Source organism: Eptesicus fuscus, chromosome 22, assembly GCF_027574615.1.
Source record: "Eptesicus fuscus isolate TK198812 chromosome 22, DD_ASM_mEF_20220401, whole genome shotgun sequence".
NCBI classification, from domain to species: Eukaryota; Metazoa; Chordata; class Mammalia; order Chiroptera; family Vespertilionidae; genus Eptesicus; species Eptesicus fuscus.
The window spans coordinates 38,962,138-38,978,604 of NC_072494.1; the positions used below are offsets into that span (position 1 = coordinate 38,962,138).

The 16,467-nt window shown below is 57.9% G+C and overlaps 1 protein-coding gene and 1 long non-coding RNA gene across 3 annotated transcripts in view; one reads left to right on the forward strand and one right to left on the reverse strand.

Moving 5' to 3' along the window:
* Nucleotides 1-3,751: 3,751 nt before the first annotated feature.
* The window catches only part of KIRREL1 (kirre like nephrin family adhesion molecule 1), a 111,066-nt gene continuing 98,350 nt past the window's right edge, over nucleotides 3,752-16,467 (reverse strand). Inside the window, exons 5-16 of one of the 2 annotated variants that reach the window (XM_054711849.1) lie at nucleotides 14,886-15,036; nucleotides 13,814-13,919; nucleotides 13,552-13,700; nucleotides 13,203-13,330; nucleotides 12,435-12,561; nucleotides 12,252-12,352; nucleotides 10,099-10,297; nucleotides 8,590-8,697; nucleotides 8,280-8,419; nucleotides 7,628-7,705; nucleotides 6,294-7,374; nucleotides 3,752-6,219 (exon numbers count right to left, since the gene is read on the reverse strand). In XM_054711849.1, coding sequence (XP_054567824.1) covers nucleotides 6,901-7,374; nucleotides 7,628-7,705; nucleotides 8,280-8,419; nucleotides 8,590-8,697; nucleotides 10,099-10,297; nucleotides 12,252-12,352; nucleotides 12,435-12,561; nucleotides 13,203-13,330; nucleotides 13,552-13,700; nucleotides 13,814-13,919; nucleotides 14,886-15,036 — 1,761 coding nt within the window. In that variant the 3' untranslated portion in view covers nucleotides 3,752-6,219; nucleotides 6,294-6,900. Of the gene's footprint in view, nucleotides 6,220-6,293; nucleotides 7,375-7,627; nucleotides 7,706-8,279; nucleotides 8,420-8,589; nucleotides 8,698-10,098; nucleotides 10,298-12,251; nucleotides 12,353-12,434; nucleotides 12,610-13,202; nucleotides 13,331-13,551; nucleotides 13,701-13,813; nucleotides 13,920-14,885; nucleotides 15,037-16,467 lie in introns of both variants that reach the window. The other variant, XM_054711848.1, reaches the window with a different exon arrangement.
* LOC129147918 (uncharacterized) lies at nucleotides 8,289-13,695 on the forward strand. The gene is made up of 4 exons (XR_008555137.1): nucleotides 8,289-8,352; nucleotides 8,610-8,720; nucleotides 9,790-9,943; nucleotides 13,611-13,695. It is a non-coding gene; the product is annotated as an uncharacterized LOC129147918 (long non-coding RNA).

Consider the following 16,467-nt stretch of genomic DNA (forward strand, 5'->3'; position numbering starts at 1 on the left):
GCTCCCGTTGCTATGGCGAACAGCCGGCAGGTCTCGCACTAGCGATTACACGCTTTGGTTTGGAAGGAACATGTTACTTCTCTTTATAGTACATTGGCCCAGATTAGTCAGGTAGGCCTTGCCAGGCGACGCAGAGGGGGGAACCCAATGTTAGTCAGTCCTGGCAAAGCCCATCAGTGTGGCTGTACCGCTCCATCAGGCACGTGACTCCTGGGTTAAACTGCCTTGATGCATTGCATTTATGGGGTTGTTTTCCCCTTTTCCTCTCCCTCCATCCCTGCATTCCTCTAGCACATACTGAGCGGCTACATGCCACTCCGTTGGATGATGAGGATACTAGAATAAATGATGCATGCTCTCTGCCTTTAAATGCCCTTATTTTAAGAAGGAAGTGCTAATGCTAATGTGTCATACACAGACCCCTGTGATGCAATCAGACAAGTGTAAGTGAGGTAAGCAGATTACAGCCCACCTGTCCTGGGACTTGGGCAAGGTTTCCCGGAGGAGATGGCCTTTGAGTAAGGGAAGTAAAATGTGGGCATGGGAAGGTAGAAGGGCCTGGGCATTCCAAAAGCACAGAGGGGCAGGAGCACAGAGGGGCAGGAGCCAGAGGGGCAGGAGCCAGAGGGGCAGGAGCCAGAGGGGCAGGAGCCAGAGGGGCAGGAGCACAGAGGGGCAGGAGCCAGAGGGGCAGGAGCCAGAGGGGCAGGAGCCAGAGGGGCAGGAGCCAGAGGGGCAGGAGCCAGAGGGGCAGGAGAGGGCAGGGCTTACTCCAAACAAGGCACGATTCCATCAGCTGTGTTGAGATGTCAGTAGGTGAAAGGGAAGGTAGAAGGAGTGGATCCTTTGGGAATTAAAGTTTCTTGGGGACCCTGAACTTTCACACTTTGGTGAGAGAGTGCAGACAGGAGCATGTCTGTGCCTAGGGCAGACCAACTCCTAAGGGGGTGGCTTTTTTTTTTTAAGTTTTTATTTTTTTTTCCAATTTTTTAAATTAAGGTATTATATGTGTACATATGTTACCATTGCCACCCCCCACAGGGGGTGGCTTTTAAAGCTGCAAAGAATGGTGACAAAGGGGTTGTTGGTGTCATTACTTATGCTCAGTCTAGGCCAGTGGTCGGCAAACTCATTAGTCCACAGAGCCAAATATCAACAGTACAACGACTGAAATTTCTTTTGAGAGCCGAAAACCGACTTCTGCGCATGGGCCACGAAGTTTCAATCGCACTGTACGTGCGTGCGTGCCCGCACGTGGTATTTTGTGGAAGAGCCACACTCAAGGGGCCAAAGAGCCGCATGTGGCTCGCGAGCCGCAGTTTGCCGACCACTGGTCTAGGGTGACATAAAGGAGGGGCTTGGGGCCCTGGCACAGGAAGAGGCCGGATACAGGGCACACGCTCCTGTGGCCTGTCATGCGCCTCGAGGAGAGAGTGGGTCTGGCTCCTTGGAGCCTCCTGTGGGCCCTACCTAGCTCACACTTGTCCTAAAGCGCCTGCTGGCCCTCCTGGGCTTGGGGATGCAGCGAGGAATAAAACGCATCCTAGGTGCACACAGCACGGGAAGCATCCCAGCTAACACTCCTGGGCCTAACAGAATTCACCTGGGCCTCCATGTTTGCATACACTGGCTTATTCTCCTGTTTGTCCACCCCCCCCCCTCCCCGCCACCCCCATTACCCTATTCTGTTTGCTTTCGGATTCCAACTACCATGCCTTGTATTACCTGGGCCAGTTCAACTTACCTGGCTGCAGCCTCAAGATTCACCCTGTACCTGGGCCTCTTCCCCAACCAGGTTGGACTTGCCGTGGGCTACCTACAGGCTCTTGGCCCTGGACACAGGCCTCCAAACTGCAGCCCCACAGCTCCCTGCTCCTCCCTCAGCAGTAGCTCGGGGCTATGAACGCCAACTCCTTGGAAATGGGTGGCATTACCTCAGAAGTATTTCTTCAGCTTTCACCCCCCTCTCTGTCTCCATGTCCCATGTCCCAGATGTACAAAGAGGCTGCGGTGGAACAGCTCGTGTTTGGTTGGTTGTTAACTGGATGAGGAAAACAACCAACCCTTTGTAGCTCTCCAGTGAGTTATAGCTTTCAAAAACATTATCTGCCCTGGCCGGGTTTGCTCAGTGGATAGAGCATCGGCCTGCCACTGAAGGGTCCCAGGTTCGATTCCGGTCAAGGGCATGAGTCTTGGTTGCAGGCTGGATCACTGGTCAGGGTGTGTGCAGGAGGCAACCAATCGATATGTCTCACCACATCAATGTTTCTCTCTGTCACTCCCCCTCCCGGTTCCACTCTCTCTAAAAATCAATGGAAAAATCCCCTCCGGTGAGGATTAACAACAACAAACAAACAAAACAACTTTGTAAAAAAAATTATCCTGTAAAATGAGCAAAGAGAAATCCTTACAATCTCTGCCAAAATAGAATTTGGAATTTCTCAGCAGAATGGCTTCTGTGTGTACACCATTTTTTTGTTTGTTTGTTTGTTTTTTTCATTTTGTTTCACTACAAGTTCAAAGGTTGAGACCTGGTAACTTTGCTTTTTACCAAACCACTGCATTTCAATAAACGAACCCAATCCTGTCCCACCCCTACTCCCAAATCCTTTGGAATCTCGATCCCTGACTCAGTTTCCCCTTCCCCATCCCATAATCAGACTTGGCATAGAGCATTTGGATGCTGAGTCCCCAAAGCACGGAGGCGGGAACTGCCATAGTTGGCCTCGGGGCTCAGTACGTCACAAACGGCTGAATGAAAGGTGCTTGCCCAGGGCCTGGAGGTGACACAAAGACGCTGTCTGCGATCTCAACCCAAAAATCTCCTATCTTTCCCCAAAGTTTGGACCATTTCACCCCAAAGCAGGCAAGCTTTTACGTATCTGGAGCAGTTCATGCATGAATAACACAAAACATGGTACTTTTTAGAACATTTATATTTATATATAAAAATTAAATATATATAATATATAGTGTGTTTGAGACTAAAAATATAGTACATAATATTTTTTAAAAAAGGAAAATGAAAAAAAGGCAGAATAGGAAAAGTTGTGAAGGACACACAGATACACATTGCTAAAAATCTACGATGGTCTGTCCTAACAAAAATATTTTTCTCTCTTCTTTTAATTATCATGGATCCATTTAGTATTGGGGTTCGCGTGGGGAAAATTCTTTTGGAGCCAGAAATGGAGGTTGTAATCCCAAGAACGGTTGGGGTAGAAAGGGGACCACAGGGAGCCCTGGGCCTCTTTCTGGTGAAGTTGGAAGCAGCCAAATCTTCTGAGTCACTATTGCTAGCAAGAGTGAGCGGAGAGTTTGACTGTACTGCACCGTGGCTGCTCTCGCCCGAGGTGGGGGTGTTCACAGGGGCAGCATCTCAAGATCAGAAGCTCCAGAGGAGCCACGGCCCACCCACACTTGACAAGACGACTGGCTGGGGCCATCAGAAAGCCAGCAGGGGCAGGAGACTGGTAAGAATGAGTGAGTTACATGCAAACGGAGTTGTTTTTAAGAGCAGGCTTGTACCGGTGCCCCCAATATGCGCAGCAAGTATTTCTCTGGGAGCAGGACTGGCCCTCACAGTGATGCAGGAAAATAGAATTCTGCCTCCCCTCCGTCTCCCAAGCCACGTCTTTCTGTCCTCTCCTTGAGGCCAGAGGTGAAAGGTCAGGACAAGCTGATCAAGGCGAGGCCTTTCAGGAGGCTGGCCTCCAGGAGACGAGAGAAATGGCGGGGGGGGGGGAGCTGGGGAGGGAGAGCAGAGAGAAGGGAATGGGATATTTAAATGCCAATTTTATAGCCGCTTCACAAAAATAAATGCCTTCCCAATGGCATCCCTGGGCCTGAGCACTTCAGTTCCATGGTCACTTCCTCGCTGGCCCCACCGTGGCCAGGGGCTTCCCCGATGCCTTCCGGGTGAGTCCCCACCCCGCGTGGCTGCAGAGGCAGGGCGGTCACCTGGCCGGCACACAGGGCACCGAAGCGGCAGAGAAGCCGGGGGCTCTGGGGCTGGGCTGGCCTGGGCAGGGTAGCAGTGGGGACAGTGTCCACACGGCAGAGAGGCAGTGACTAAGCCAGGTCAGTCCAGCTGGGGTCTGGGTTTTAACATCATTTTCTTCAAACCCTACAGTGAGACCACCTGATTCCATTTGAAGGAGCCCAGGACGTGTGGCCCCTGACAGCGTGCGTGCCAACTGGGTAATGAGAGGGCGCGGGGGCAGAGACCCCAGGGCAGTGTGCTCCCCCTGGGAAGCAGAGAGGCTGCCTCAGGATGCTGGGTGAGAAGACACAGCGCCTGGAGTCCTGGAGACGGTGAGCAAACCAACCATTTCATCCCGAGCAAAACAGCACTGCTCTAAGCCCTGGCCACCTTCCTTCCTGCCTTAAGGTTTTTGCTTAACTCTGTGGGTGGGCTGAGGGGTCCAGGATTTAGGATGCAGGCGAGGCCCTCGCAAAGGAACCGTGGCTCACCCAGCAGCACAAGAACCGCTTCCAGATCCAGAATTTGTCAGAAGTGCTGGACCCACATGCCCTTCCTACAGGCCCCGTCACAGAGGGGTCAGCTGTCCTCGGGCCTCGCCCCCTGTGCCCACCCCTCAGCCGGCAGGCTTCACCCTGTAAGTGGTCGCTGGGCAGGAAATGCCTCACTTGCTTGGTACCCAGGAGGCCCCAGGGAAGGTGAAGGGACAGAGGAGAGTGCGGCAGCTCTGCATCAGGCCTCAGAAGATGAATGGTCCCTCAACGTCAGCTGAGTGACCTAGTGACCTTGGCCCCCTCCTCTCCATCGTTTCAACAGAATGGACCCAACCCTTCAACCAAAAAGGGGGAAAGAGGAGAATCTGACCAAACCCCAAACAAAAACGCCTTTTGGAATATTCCCGTTGTTTAACAGATTGCCCATGACTTTTGGATTCTGTGAAAAATCATCAAGATGCATGAATTTGCAGAGGAACCCGCATCCTTAACACTGAGGCCTTCTCACTGAGCTCACCTACAAGGACTGCAGGGGGCTGTCCGCTTCCAGGGTGGATATGGGTAGGAGCCTGGACGTTTTCAAAAGGGCCGGTCACTAGGGCTCTGGCCCCTCCTGGAGGACAGAGGTAGCTGTGAGGCCAGGAATGTCACTCCACAGACCCATCCAAAGGGTGCCGATGGCCCACGGCCGAGGAGCATGGAACTCACTAAAGCGAACTTGATAATGAACGGCGACCACGAGGAAGGCCGATGCGCATCCTGGGCATCACACAGGAGGCCCCACCTGTGTCGTCAGGGCTGAGCGAGGTGGGGGTGCACTCCAGACCCTGCCCTCGGGAGGGGGCGGTCCACACGGGTTCTCTTTGGAGTGCTGGTTCTCTTTGGTTAGCAGGCGGTGGCTGAGAGCCATGGGGGCTGTGCGTGTGCATGTGTGGGTGTTAGCATGGGCCACGGCCGCCTGCAGTGCCCTCTGGACCACCTTACCCAGTCTGCCCTTCCTTTTACCAGGCCCCCCGACCCCTCTGTCCCCTAAAACCTGCAGCACTTGACAGTGTCAGGGGCTCAGAATACCCGCTCCCTGCAAGTCTCCCACACAGGGCCGGCCAACCTGAGCTCAAGGCACTGCAAAGCGAGGAACAGGATTGATCCAAGAGGGGGGAAAAGACGCTTAAGCAAAACCCGTGTAAAGAGCACATCTCCCCCCCCCTCACCCCCACCCCCCAGAAGGTGGCCTCTAGGCAGCTGTGGGCTGGGGTGGTACAGGGTGTCCGAGAGCCAGGTCCCCTCCCTAAGCCTGTCAGTCCATCCACAAGACAGGTCTCACCACCGGATGTTTAAAGACAGATTCAGCGTGCTCGGAGACAGAGCAACGGACGGTGCCAGGAAGCTGGCGGAGAAGAGCAGGTGCCCGCTCCTTCCCACGGGGACTTGTGTTTGGGCGGGGGAATCCCTACAGCTTTATTATTACTTTTTTTCCCCCAAATGAGATGTTTATTGTTGTTGGGGAGGGTTTATTGTTTTGTTTTTTTCTTTGAAAAAAATACCCTATAGTAAGTACTCCTACCCTCTCACCCACATCTCCCCAGGCAGGAATTCAAACCAGGAAGGGGGGCAGACTGGGGAGAGAAAGCGGCTTGGGTGGGCGCCCCTAGCGTGGGTTCTGGAAACGGCTAGGTCACACACAGCCGTCTTGCTGGTGAGTCAGGACATGGCTCCTGGCCTTTCCTTCTTCCACCATGACCCCTGACATGTCTGGCTAGCCCCGCACAGAGAAGGAAAGAGGGCAGCTTCGGGCGGGGGGGTGGGGAGGGGGGCACCTGATCCCTCTGCAGACTGACAGCCGGGCAGCCAGGAGGGCGGGCATTTCCATCTCGCTGGGTGGGGGCTGGACTTGAACTCGGTGCCAGGGCTGTTCTCTAGACCGAGGTAAAATAAACCCCAGGACCTTCTGCAGTCCCGAGGAAGGGGGTGCACCGGGGTACACATGCAGATGACAGAGGACCGGCCGGGCCATCCCGTTTCCACCTCTATGTGCCAGCGCCACTCACCCCTAGACTGCAGGTCCCCTGGGCCAGAGCCGACTCCCTCCCGCACGAACCCCCATCCACTCCTGGGAGACCAGAGGGGCGGGACGGGAAGGGATAGGAATGCACCTTCCCAGCCCCACGCCGGGGCAGGTCAGAGACACACCCACCCTCCCGCGGGAGAGCGAAGGGCAGGCCCAGGAGGCTGGGCAGCACGGAGCACCTCGGGTGGGTGTTTCGGGGGGAGACCTGTCCCCCCACCTGCCGCGGCGGAAGGAGGAAGGCTGGCTGGGGACAGGAGCGGCGAGCAGCGCCCCTGAATATCAGGGACCCGCTCCTCCTCTGCCCGCAGAGCGCCCGCCCGCCGTCCGTCCGTCCGTCCGTCCGTCCGTCCGTCCGGCTACACGTGCGTCTGCATGCGCTGCTGGAAGCGCTGCCCGTAGTCCGAGTGCTGCGACGTGTACGAGAAGCGCGTGGCCGTGGCGTACTTGCCGATGGGGTCGTAGGCCTCGAAGGGGGTCCGCTCCAGGCCGGAGGGGGGCGCCTGCGGGTAGCCCAGTCGGTAGGTGGGGTACCCGGTCGCCCCGGGGAAGGGGTGGGAGCTGAACTTCTCGTAGTTGTCGTAGGACAGCTGGCTGGCCGTGTCGGCGCCCGCGGGCGTGGCGGGGCCCGGGGCGGCGGGCTCGGGGTAGTCGGCGGCGGGCGCCCGGCTGTAGGTGTTGAGCTGCGCGTAGCCGCTCGAGTGCGAGAGGCGGGAGGACGGGCGGCCGTCGAAGCGGGCGGGGCCGGGCGCGCGGTAGTCGGCGTAGAGCACCGCGCGGGAGGACGGCCGGTCCTCGTGGGCGCGCACGTTGTAGTAGCCGTTGGTGGGGTCCTGGGCGGTGAGAGAGGCGGGTGGAGGGCGCGCCCCCTGGTGGCGGGGTGTCCCACCTGGCCGTGGCCCCCTCGGGGCTTCCTCGGCTCGCCCCTGTGTTCCCAGCAAATAAATACCTTCTGCCCCCTTCGCTCCTTCAGGGGACCTCCTGGCCTTCCCTCCCTGACCCACCCTCCTTCCCATCCTCAGCCCCCAGGACCCTCCGACAACCCCCCCCCCCCCCCCCCAGCCCCAGCCCCTTCCCCCTTCCCACCTTCATTTCATACTCCTCCCGGGTGTCGATGGTATCACAGCGCAGGTCCTGCTTCAAGTCCACGTCGTCCTTGAAGGACTGCAGAGCAGCAGGAGTGGGCCTTAGGAGTCCCGCTCTTACCCCCCACGCACCCCATCCCCACACCCAGAGGCCATCCTCAATGGGAAGGCCGGGGTCCTGGGTGGGCTTGAGGCTGTGCCCCCTGCCAGCGAAGACTTGAGATGTGGTGGGAAGAAGCCAGGGACCCGGCTCTAGCACAATTGTGTCACTAACACACAACGTGACCGGGGCTAGGTCATTGCCCTGCTCAGGAACCTAGCCATGAGGCTGTCGGATGTGAAAAATCCTAGGGGTTTCCAGTGCTGACACTGCAGGGAAAGGATGGGGCAAAGGAAGTCTGGGCGGGGGAGGGGGGGGGCCCACCTGCCTAGCCTCTGCCGGCGGGAAATCCGCCTGGAGGGCGTGTGAGCATGTGTGCATGTGTATGTGAGCATGTGTGAACATGTGTGCATATGTGTGTGTGTGTGGACCAAGGCCAGCTGACCGAAGGAGGAGCGAGGGACAGTGGTTATTAGAGAACTAAGGGGGGGCCGGTCCCCGGAGAGTGAGGAGGGGAGTGGGCCAGGGCGGGGGGGGCGGGCAGGCCCCTTACTGAGTAGATGGCTTTCATGACGCGGGTCGCGGTGGAGACGCTGGCGGTGTCGTCCTCCCGGTCAGAATGCATGGTGAGTGGCTCCCGGTTCACCGTCTCCACCTTGATGTCCAGTTTCCTTAGGGTCACGTCCTTGCGACCTGGGACAGGGGAGACGGCCTGGACGCTCGCTGCCAGCCTCGCAGGGCTGACTTCTGGACCCGCCTTGACTGGGAAGCGCCACTGCCACACCCCGGGCCCCCCGGAGCGAGGCCCCGCGGCTGGAGGCCTGGGGCGGGCGGGGCGGGCCGTGCCCACGGGCCATACTCACTGCCTTTGCGCCGCCGGTAGAGGAAGAACACCAGGGCAATGAAGGAGAAGGTGAGCAGGATGCCCGCCCCGATGGTGGCTCCAGCGATGATGCCCACAGGCAGCACCTCTTCAGATGAGAAAGGAAAGGAGGTAAGGCCGGAGCCCGACCCCCGGGGCTCTGAGCTCAGTGCTGGCCGAGGACCAGGCTGGCCACAGCCGCAGGCCCCCCCCCCTCCCCCGGATTGTGCTCGGGTTGCTTACGTCAAGGTGGGATTTTAGAGGAAGGCCTGCATTGTGCTTGGGTTTGGGCCAGAGCTTAAGCTTGATCAGAGTGGAGGGCGTGGTGATACCTTATCCCAGCTGCTGGGGCCCCCCCCGACCCTGGCCTTGGTGGTCCGTCTGTCCCTCTCCTGTCCCACCCTCCTATGAGCCTTGGTCTCTCCCTCCTGGCTGGGCTGTGTGAGGTCAGCTGTCTCCAAACTCTCCCATCGGCCACGTGTGTTCCGGCCTCCTTTACCACCCCAGCATCGTGAAGGCCCCCTGGGCACCCACCCACCAGAACTCCAACAGCCACCTTGTTCCCCTGCTGCCCCCCCCCGCCCCTGGAGCTGAGAAGCACCTGGGACTCCGACTCCAGCTTTCTCTCCCCTCCCAGAAGTCCTGGATGGGTCAAGACCCCTCCCCTGCAGAGCCTGGCCTGCGGAACTCTGCCTTACTCTCTATTCTCTTCCTCTACCACCTCCTTGCTGGCACCCTCAGCTGAGAACTGATGGATCCCCAGTTATTCCCATTTCCCATGTCAAATGGCTAGTTATACATATATGTGTGTGTGTATGTAAAAAATAATAACAGAGTAATATGCTAATTAGACCAGATGACTTTCCGGACAAAGCTTTGCAGCAGCAGGGGCCGAGGCAGAGGCCTGCACTGGGGGCCAAGCCCCTTGCACGAATTTCGTGCACCTGGGCCTCTAGTATATATATAAAAGCCTTTTCCCTCGTCAGACGTGGGAACTTGCAAAAAAGGCAAAGGTAATGCCTGTTGTTGTTACACTAGAAGTGCCTGGGGGGCGGGGGGGATGTGTCTCCCATCACACTGAGGATCCTGGAAGAGGCAGGGAACCCGAACTCCCTGGCATCTGCCATGTGCCAGGCATTTTACGAATACTCTCGGGTAACCCTCACACCCACCCAGCGAGGCAGGCCGCTCCCTTTCACAGATCACTTGCCATTTCTCCAGCTGAAGTCATTTGCCGCCACCGTGTAAGCTCCTCCACTAACGTGCCTGAGGGCAGGGACCACGTGCACATGGGTCCCTGCAGCCCCGAGCACGGGGCCTGGCATATAACAGATGCACAGCCAACGTTTCAACAGGTAAGTGGACCTCCCCCGCTGAGCAATAGGCCAGCTTCCAGTGGGGAGGCCCACGCCCGTGACCCCCCGCTCTGAGCCCAGCCCCGGGGAGAGGAGGGAGCAGGACCCCCAGGCTGTCCTGCGCCCCGGCCACCAGCCAGCGCCGCCGCGGTCACCTCGCTCCTCCAGCTGGATGATGGCGGTGCCCGGGCCGAAGCTGTTCCAGGCGGTGCAGTTGTAGTGCGTCTGGAAGTCGGCCTCCATGACGTTGTTGATGGTGAGGGTGGACAGCACCCCGCTTCCCGAGCTGGTCCTCTCCACCGTGTAGCGTTCCAGCGTCCCCGCCTCCAGGAAGTTCTCCTTCCATGCCCACGCCTGCGGGGGGAGGGCCGGGGTGAGAGGGGGGCAGGGGGCAGGAACACCTCGCCCTTCCTCAAGGCCTGTGCCCTGTGGGCCACGCGGCCCAGCCCCACACACCCTGCAACAAGCCTAATCGCTCTTACACCCACTGCCTCAGACCGTGGCACTGAACCCCCGGCCTAGGAGAAGCGGTGGCTCCCACCCGTGACTGAGACGTATGCCAGGGACATTCAGACATATCGAGGGACGTTCTTCAAAATGCCCGTTCCTGGGACTTATCCCTCCCCCCCCTTTTTTTTTTTAATATATTTTATTGATTTTTTACAGCGAGGAAGGGAGAGGAATAGAGAGCTAGAAACATCGATGAGAGAGAAACATCGACCAGCTGCCTCCTGCACACCCCCTACTGGGGATGTGCCCGCAACCAAGGTACGTGCCCTTGACCGGAATCGAACCTGGGACCTTTCAGTCCGCAGACCGACGCTCTATCCACTGAGCCAAACCGGTTTCGGCCCCACCCCCTTTTTTTATCCTCACCCAGGAATATGCTCATTGATTTTTAGAGAGGGAGGAGAGAGAGAGAGAAACTTAGATCGGTTGCCTCCCATATGTGTCCCTACCAGGGATCAAACCCGTACACTCTTGGTGTGCGGGCCAACGCTCCACCCCACTGAGCCACCCAGCTAGGGCGGAACCTGTGTTTTTATAAGGGGCCCATGTGATGTATGTGACGTGGGTGCACCATTTGGGAGCCCCTGATGTTGTAGAAAAAGCCCTGGGGGGGGGGTTGGGGGGAGTCAAGAACACGGTGCTCCCTTCGAGTCCCCGTGTGGCCTCCCTTCCCTCTCCGGGCTGCCTCCTCACCTGTGAAGTGAGAGGACCAGACTGGACAACAAGGCCTCTTCCACATAAGCCAGTCGTCAGTCCTACCCCAACCAGAGCCAGCTGCACGCAAACCTGCCGCTGCCTCGGGAGACCCAGCCGCTCACGCTCATAATGGCAAAGAGCTACCACAGGAGAGGGGGTCCCAGGCTCTTTCACCCCCGAGCTCCCGGAGGGCAGCCCCCGTGCGTCCCCTCCCCCCGAGGAGAGCGTGAGGGGTGGTGATGGCTGAGAACGGGCTCCTGTCCAGGATCAGCTGTCCCCGCTCGGAAGCAAAGCCCCCGGGAGCGGAGCCACTCCCGGTTCGGCAGCCGTGGTAATGAAGTGTCCCTGGGCAGCCCTGCAGGCAGCCAAATGGTTATTAACTGTGATGAGGGGTTTGACGGTTAATGGCCACGGAAGGAATTAATGGCTCGTGGTGTGGGGGAGAGGAGAGAGGAGGGGGATGGTGCGGGAGCCGGTGGAGAGCCAGGAGAAGGGAGGGGAGTGGCTGTGGGACGGGGTGGGAAGGAGAGCTGCTGGGCAGGGCTGAGGGGAGAGGAAGAGGAGGGAGCAAGGAAAGATCAGGAGCAAAGGAAGGAGGTGAGGGAGGAGAGCAAGAGTGGCTCAGTGGTTGAGCATCGACCTATGAACCAGCAGGTTATAGGTTCGATTCCCAGTCAGGGCACATGCCGGTTGCGGGCTCGATCCCTAGTGTGGGGTGGGCAGGAGGCAACCGATCAGTGATTCTCATCACTGATGTTTCTATCTCCTTCTCCCTTTCTGAAATCAATTAAAAAAAGAGTGGTACCGAGGGAACTGACAGTGAACCTCGAGAGGGCGCCCCCTGGCCTTCCACCCCTGCTGCTCCTGCTACTTGTCACGTGCTCCATGTTAGGGTGACACTGAGGGTCAAACACTAAGCAATTTGCTCAGGGTCACACAAGTCAGAGAGGTGGTGGGACAGAGCGAGGAGAGGGACAGAGGGACTAAAGTTGGAGGATCGGAAGTAGAGAGAAGTAGGAGCAGGGACAGAGGGAGTGGAGGAGGCGGAGCGGAGCGGAGAGCGGGCACTGACTGCCCAAACCCCGGGCGCCCCAGCACTCACAATGCGGTCTGGGGGAGGTGTGCTCCCGATGAAACACTCCACCTTGCCGCCGTCTCCCCTCACGGCGTACTGCACTGCCTCGCTGGAGATAATGGGGGGCCCTGCAAGCAGAAGACGCAGTCAGGGTCCGCTGGAGCCCGCAGCGCCGGCCCCCCAGGCCCAGTCCCCTCGCGGGCCGCTCACCATTCACGTAAAGCGGCACCTCCCGCTCAGCCACTCCGATGCGGGGCACGATGGCCCGGCAGGTGTAGGTGCCGGCGTCTGCCTGGGTCACCGACTTCAGCAGCAGCTGGTTGCTGTTGCTCAGGACCTGGGCAGAGAGAGCAGCCTCGGGTGGGGAGCCAGGAGGCCTGGGCCCCTAGGTCCGGGGGGCCCGCATTGGATGTATCGGAGAGAAAGCAGGAAGGGCCACAAGTGAATTCCCAGAAGGGAAACAGGGCCAGGATCTGTCTGGTCCCTCCCCTGGCTCTAAACAGGTTGGCATTAAACACACCAGCTCTGCACGGTGGACAGCGGCAGGTGGCCCAGAGGGCGGATGAGGTCACAGAGGACGCCGTCTCCCCGAATGACCTGACAGTTTCACCCTGAAGTCCCTCTTCTGCCCAAACTGTTCAATGCCGGTCTCTGGAGGGCTGTGAATTCAGCCTTCCCCTCTCTCGTGACCTCTCCAGCCCCCCACCTTCCGATGCAGCATTCACCTCATCCCTTGCCAGCCCAGAGCCTCCTCTCAGGCCCTCCCCCTCCTCCCACACACGCCAGCACGCCCCTCCCACGGCCCCGGACCCGGACAGTTGTTCTTGGAGGAGGGGTGGAGGTTGATCGCAGGAACTGTCCTTGTCCTCTAAGTCCCAAGACCTTAGAAATATCCCAAGTTCAACCTGAAAACTAATGCTGCCCCCCCCCAGATAGCTCTTTCCTCCCAGCACCCGGGAGAGGCAGCAAGGGGCTTACCATGTTGGAGTCCTTCTTGGTCCAGGTGAGGGTGAGGGGGGGATTCCCAACCCAGACACAGGTGAGCGTCACATCAGAGCCAATGTCTGTCGTCGTAGGTTTAGGGTCAACCACAATCCGGGGGGCGACTGAGGTAGAGGGCAGCGGGTCAGCTCCCATCAGCCTCCTCTCCTTTCTCCTGCCCTGCGTTTCTTCCCCATCTCCTCCCAGCTCCACCCCAGGCCCTTCATAGGCCCCTCCCTCTGCCCCATGTCCCTCCCCTGCCCTCTGCCCCATGTCCCTCCCCTGCCCTCTGCCCCATGTCCCACCCCTGCCCTCCGCCCCTGCCCCTGCCCTTGCAGCTACTCACAGTGGACATTCACTAAAGTGCTGACATTGGTGCTGCCCACTTTGTTGTAAACCTCACAGGACACAGGCTCCGTGAAGAAGGAATAGTCAACATTCGTCTCATAGCGACTCTCATGGGCATCTTCAATGGAGAAGCCGCCCTTGGCCCATCTGGGGGAAGAGGCAACACGGAGGGTGGGGGGTTTGGGGTTAGGGCTTGGAGCCTCTCACCACACCCAGCGGCACTGCCCTCCCCAGGGTGCCCCACGCCCTGCTGCGCACACCTGTAGCCCAGGATCTCAGGGTTGGCTGTGGCCTGGCATGTAAAGACAACACGCTCGCCCTCCTGTACCGTCTGTGGCTCGATGGACAGGGTCACCGTGGGAGGGTCTGCAAAGCAGGGGACAGGAAGTCAGGGTCTTTTCTGTACCCCAGGTTTCCTTTTCTCTCCCTGGCACTTCCCCTCGGGCACGGAGTGCAGTGAACCAGCTCCAATAAATAAACCTGCCTTCATCTTTACCCACACCCCCCATGGACTCTAGGGGGCCATCTGGAGTGACGATCAAGGCTGATGCCAAAGGGACAAATTAGTCAATGGTTGTACAGGCCAGTGGTGGCCACTAGATGTCAGTGTGGGCTCCCCTGGCTCATTAAAAGGGCTGGGGGCGGGGCATTTCTCCAATTGCTGCCCAGATCCAACCCTACCCAGGGCAGAGGTCATTTATGGAGCACATACCAGCTGGCAGACTCCATGCTAGAAGCTCTTACACTCTATATCATTTAATGCTCACAACCCTGAGAAGCAGGTACAGGTCCACATTCCTTATCTGAAACCACTGAAACTACGTGTTTCAGAATTTAGAATTTTTCAAATCTTAGGAAGGTAATAGTGTGCATGGACTGTTTACCATGCAAGACCTCCAGCAGGGTCCAGGCAACACCCATGGCCACATCCATTAATCCCTCTGCAGCAAAACGTATGACTATTCAGATTAAGACTACAAAGAGCCTCTGTTCAGGTTTTGCCACCAAATCTCTGTTATTTTGGAATTTTGGATAAGGAATTGTAGGCCTGCATTTTATTTTCTGTAGGCATACAGAATTGGAAACTGAGGCACAGGGAGATTAAATCATTGCCCAAAGCCATACTCCGGTTTAGACCCAGGAACGGCTCGACTCCTCGCTGATGCCTCTTCGCCAGTCCTCAGCGCCCCTGGGTCAAACCAGGGAGCCGTCACAGAGGCAGACAGCGAGCCTGTCCTGGGCCCGCGGAGGATTCTGCTGACTTCTCTGCAGTGCCCACATCTCCCCTCACTGCCCTCCCCTGGCCCCTGCTCCCCCTGGGCCCCAGCTCACGGTGCACATCAAGCTCAATGGAGGTCTCCCTGCCGCTGGGGATGGCCTCGTTCACGCTGCGGCAGGTGAAGACCCGCCCGATGTCCAGGTCTGTGGGGTTGATGAGCAGCTGGCTGACGGTGGTCTCCCTCTTCCCGTCCTTCAGCAGCTCCTGGGGTGGGACCAGGTGGAAGGCAGGGTCAGGCTAAGAGCCCCTCCCTGCTCTCAGGACGGCGGACTCGGGGCCGGACTCCACTGGAGGGTGCTTTAACCTAAAGCTCATCCCTGTCCCCAGACCCCACCTCTCCTTGGGTTTTGTTTTGTTTTTAGTTAGTAGATTTTATTTTTTAGAAAAGTATTAAATTTAGCAAAATATTTTTGAAAGAGAACGCCCATGTGCCCTCCTCCCTCACCCGTTTCTCTGTTATTAACATGACCCATTAGTGTGATCTGTGTGTTACAACCAATATTGACACGTTACTACTAACTCTTGTCCATAGTTTACATCAGAGCTAATTCTGTGTGCTGCTGCAGACTTTGCCTCATGGTTTTGGTTGAGCCTGATTCCTGGAATTCTCCGAGTCCAGCTCAAGTCCCTCCTCTTCCGCTAAGTCTTCCTCGGCCACCTCGGCCCCCAGGACTCTCCCGGCCTGAACCTGTGCCCCTCGCAGGCAGTCTGTCCTGCACGCTGCTCTGAGCGCTATCTGCCCTGCCCGTAGGCACCGGGCCTGAGTTTTTCTGAGTTGGGTCCCTCCTGCTGGTCCATAAACCCCTTGAGGGCAGGGAATGAGTCACAGGCCCTAAGTCTCATACCTATCATACCGACTCTGTGGCTCAAAGGAGCCCTGGGCTGTTCTCCTATTGCACGCTGCCCAAGGCATGCCGCGCTGTGAGCTGAGGTTGCACACCTCTCCTGGGTCCAAACTGTGGCTCCCTGTGCTGCCTGGCAGAGCCAGGTCTTTCATGAATGTCAAAGAGGGGGGTGGGCCGAAACCGGTTTGGCTCAGTGGATAGAGCGTCGGCCTGCGGACTCAAGGGTCCCGGGTTCAATTCCGGTCAAGGGCATTACCTTGGTTGCGGGCACATCCCCAGTAGGGGGTGTGCAAGAGGCAGCTGGTCGATGTTTCTCTCTCATCGATGTTTCTAACTCTCTATCCCCTCTCCCTTCCTCTCTGTAAAAAAATCAATAAAATATATTTTTTTTTAAAAAGAGGGGGGTGGACACCAAATGCCACTAACAAGTCAGCTTGTTTGGTTGCCAAAGTATTTCAAAACATGTAGCCCTGAAGGAGGAAAGGAACAGAGTTCTTGGTGGTGGAAGAGTTGAGGCCAAATTCTCATTTGTCAAAGGGTTAGCCTGAGGCCAGAGAAGTGAACTGTCCTAGGTGTCAAGGGCGGAGCTAACCCAGCTCGCCCTGGGGCCGTCCTCCCAGGCACAGGGAGAGCATCTCCCTCCCACACGGGGCGGGGCGGTGTGGGGCGGTGTCTGCTGCAGCGCCTGGCAAAGGGCTGGGCACACACATGCTTGCCCGCAGCCGGCAGAAGGAACTCCGAACAGGAGATCCCCGTGAACTCTGCCCGGTGATCCCGGGCAAGTCGCTTG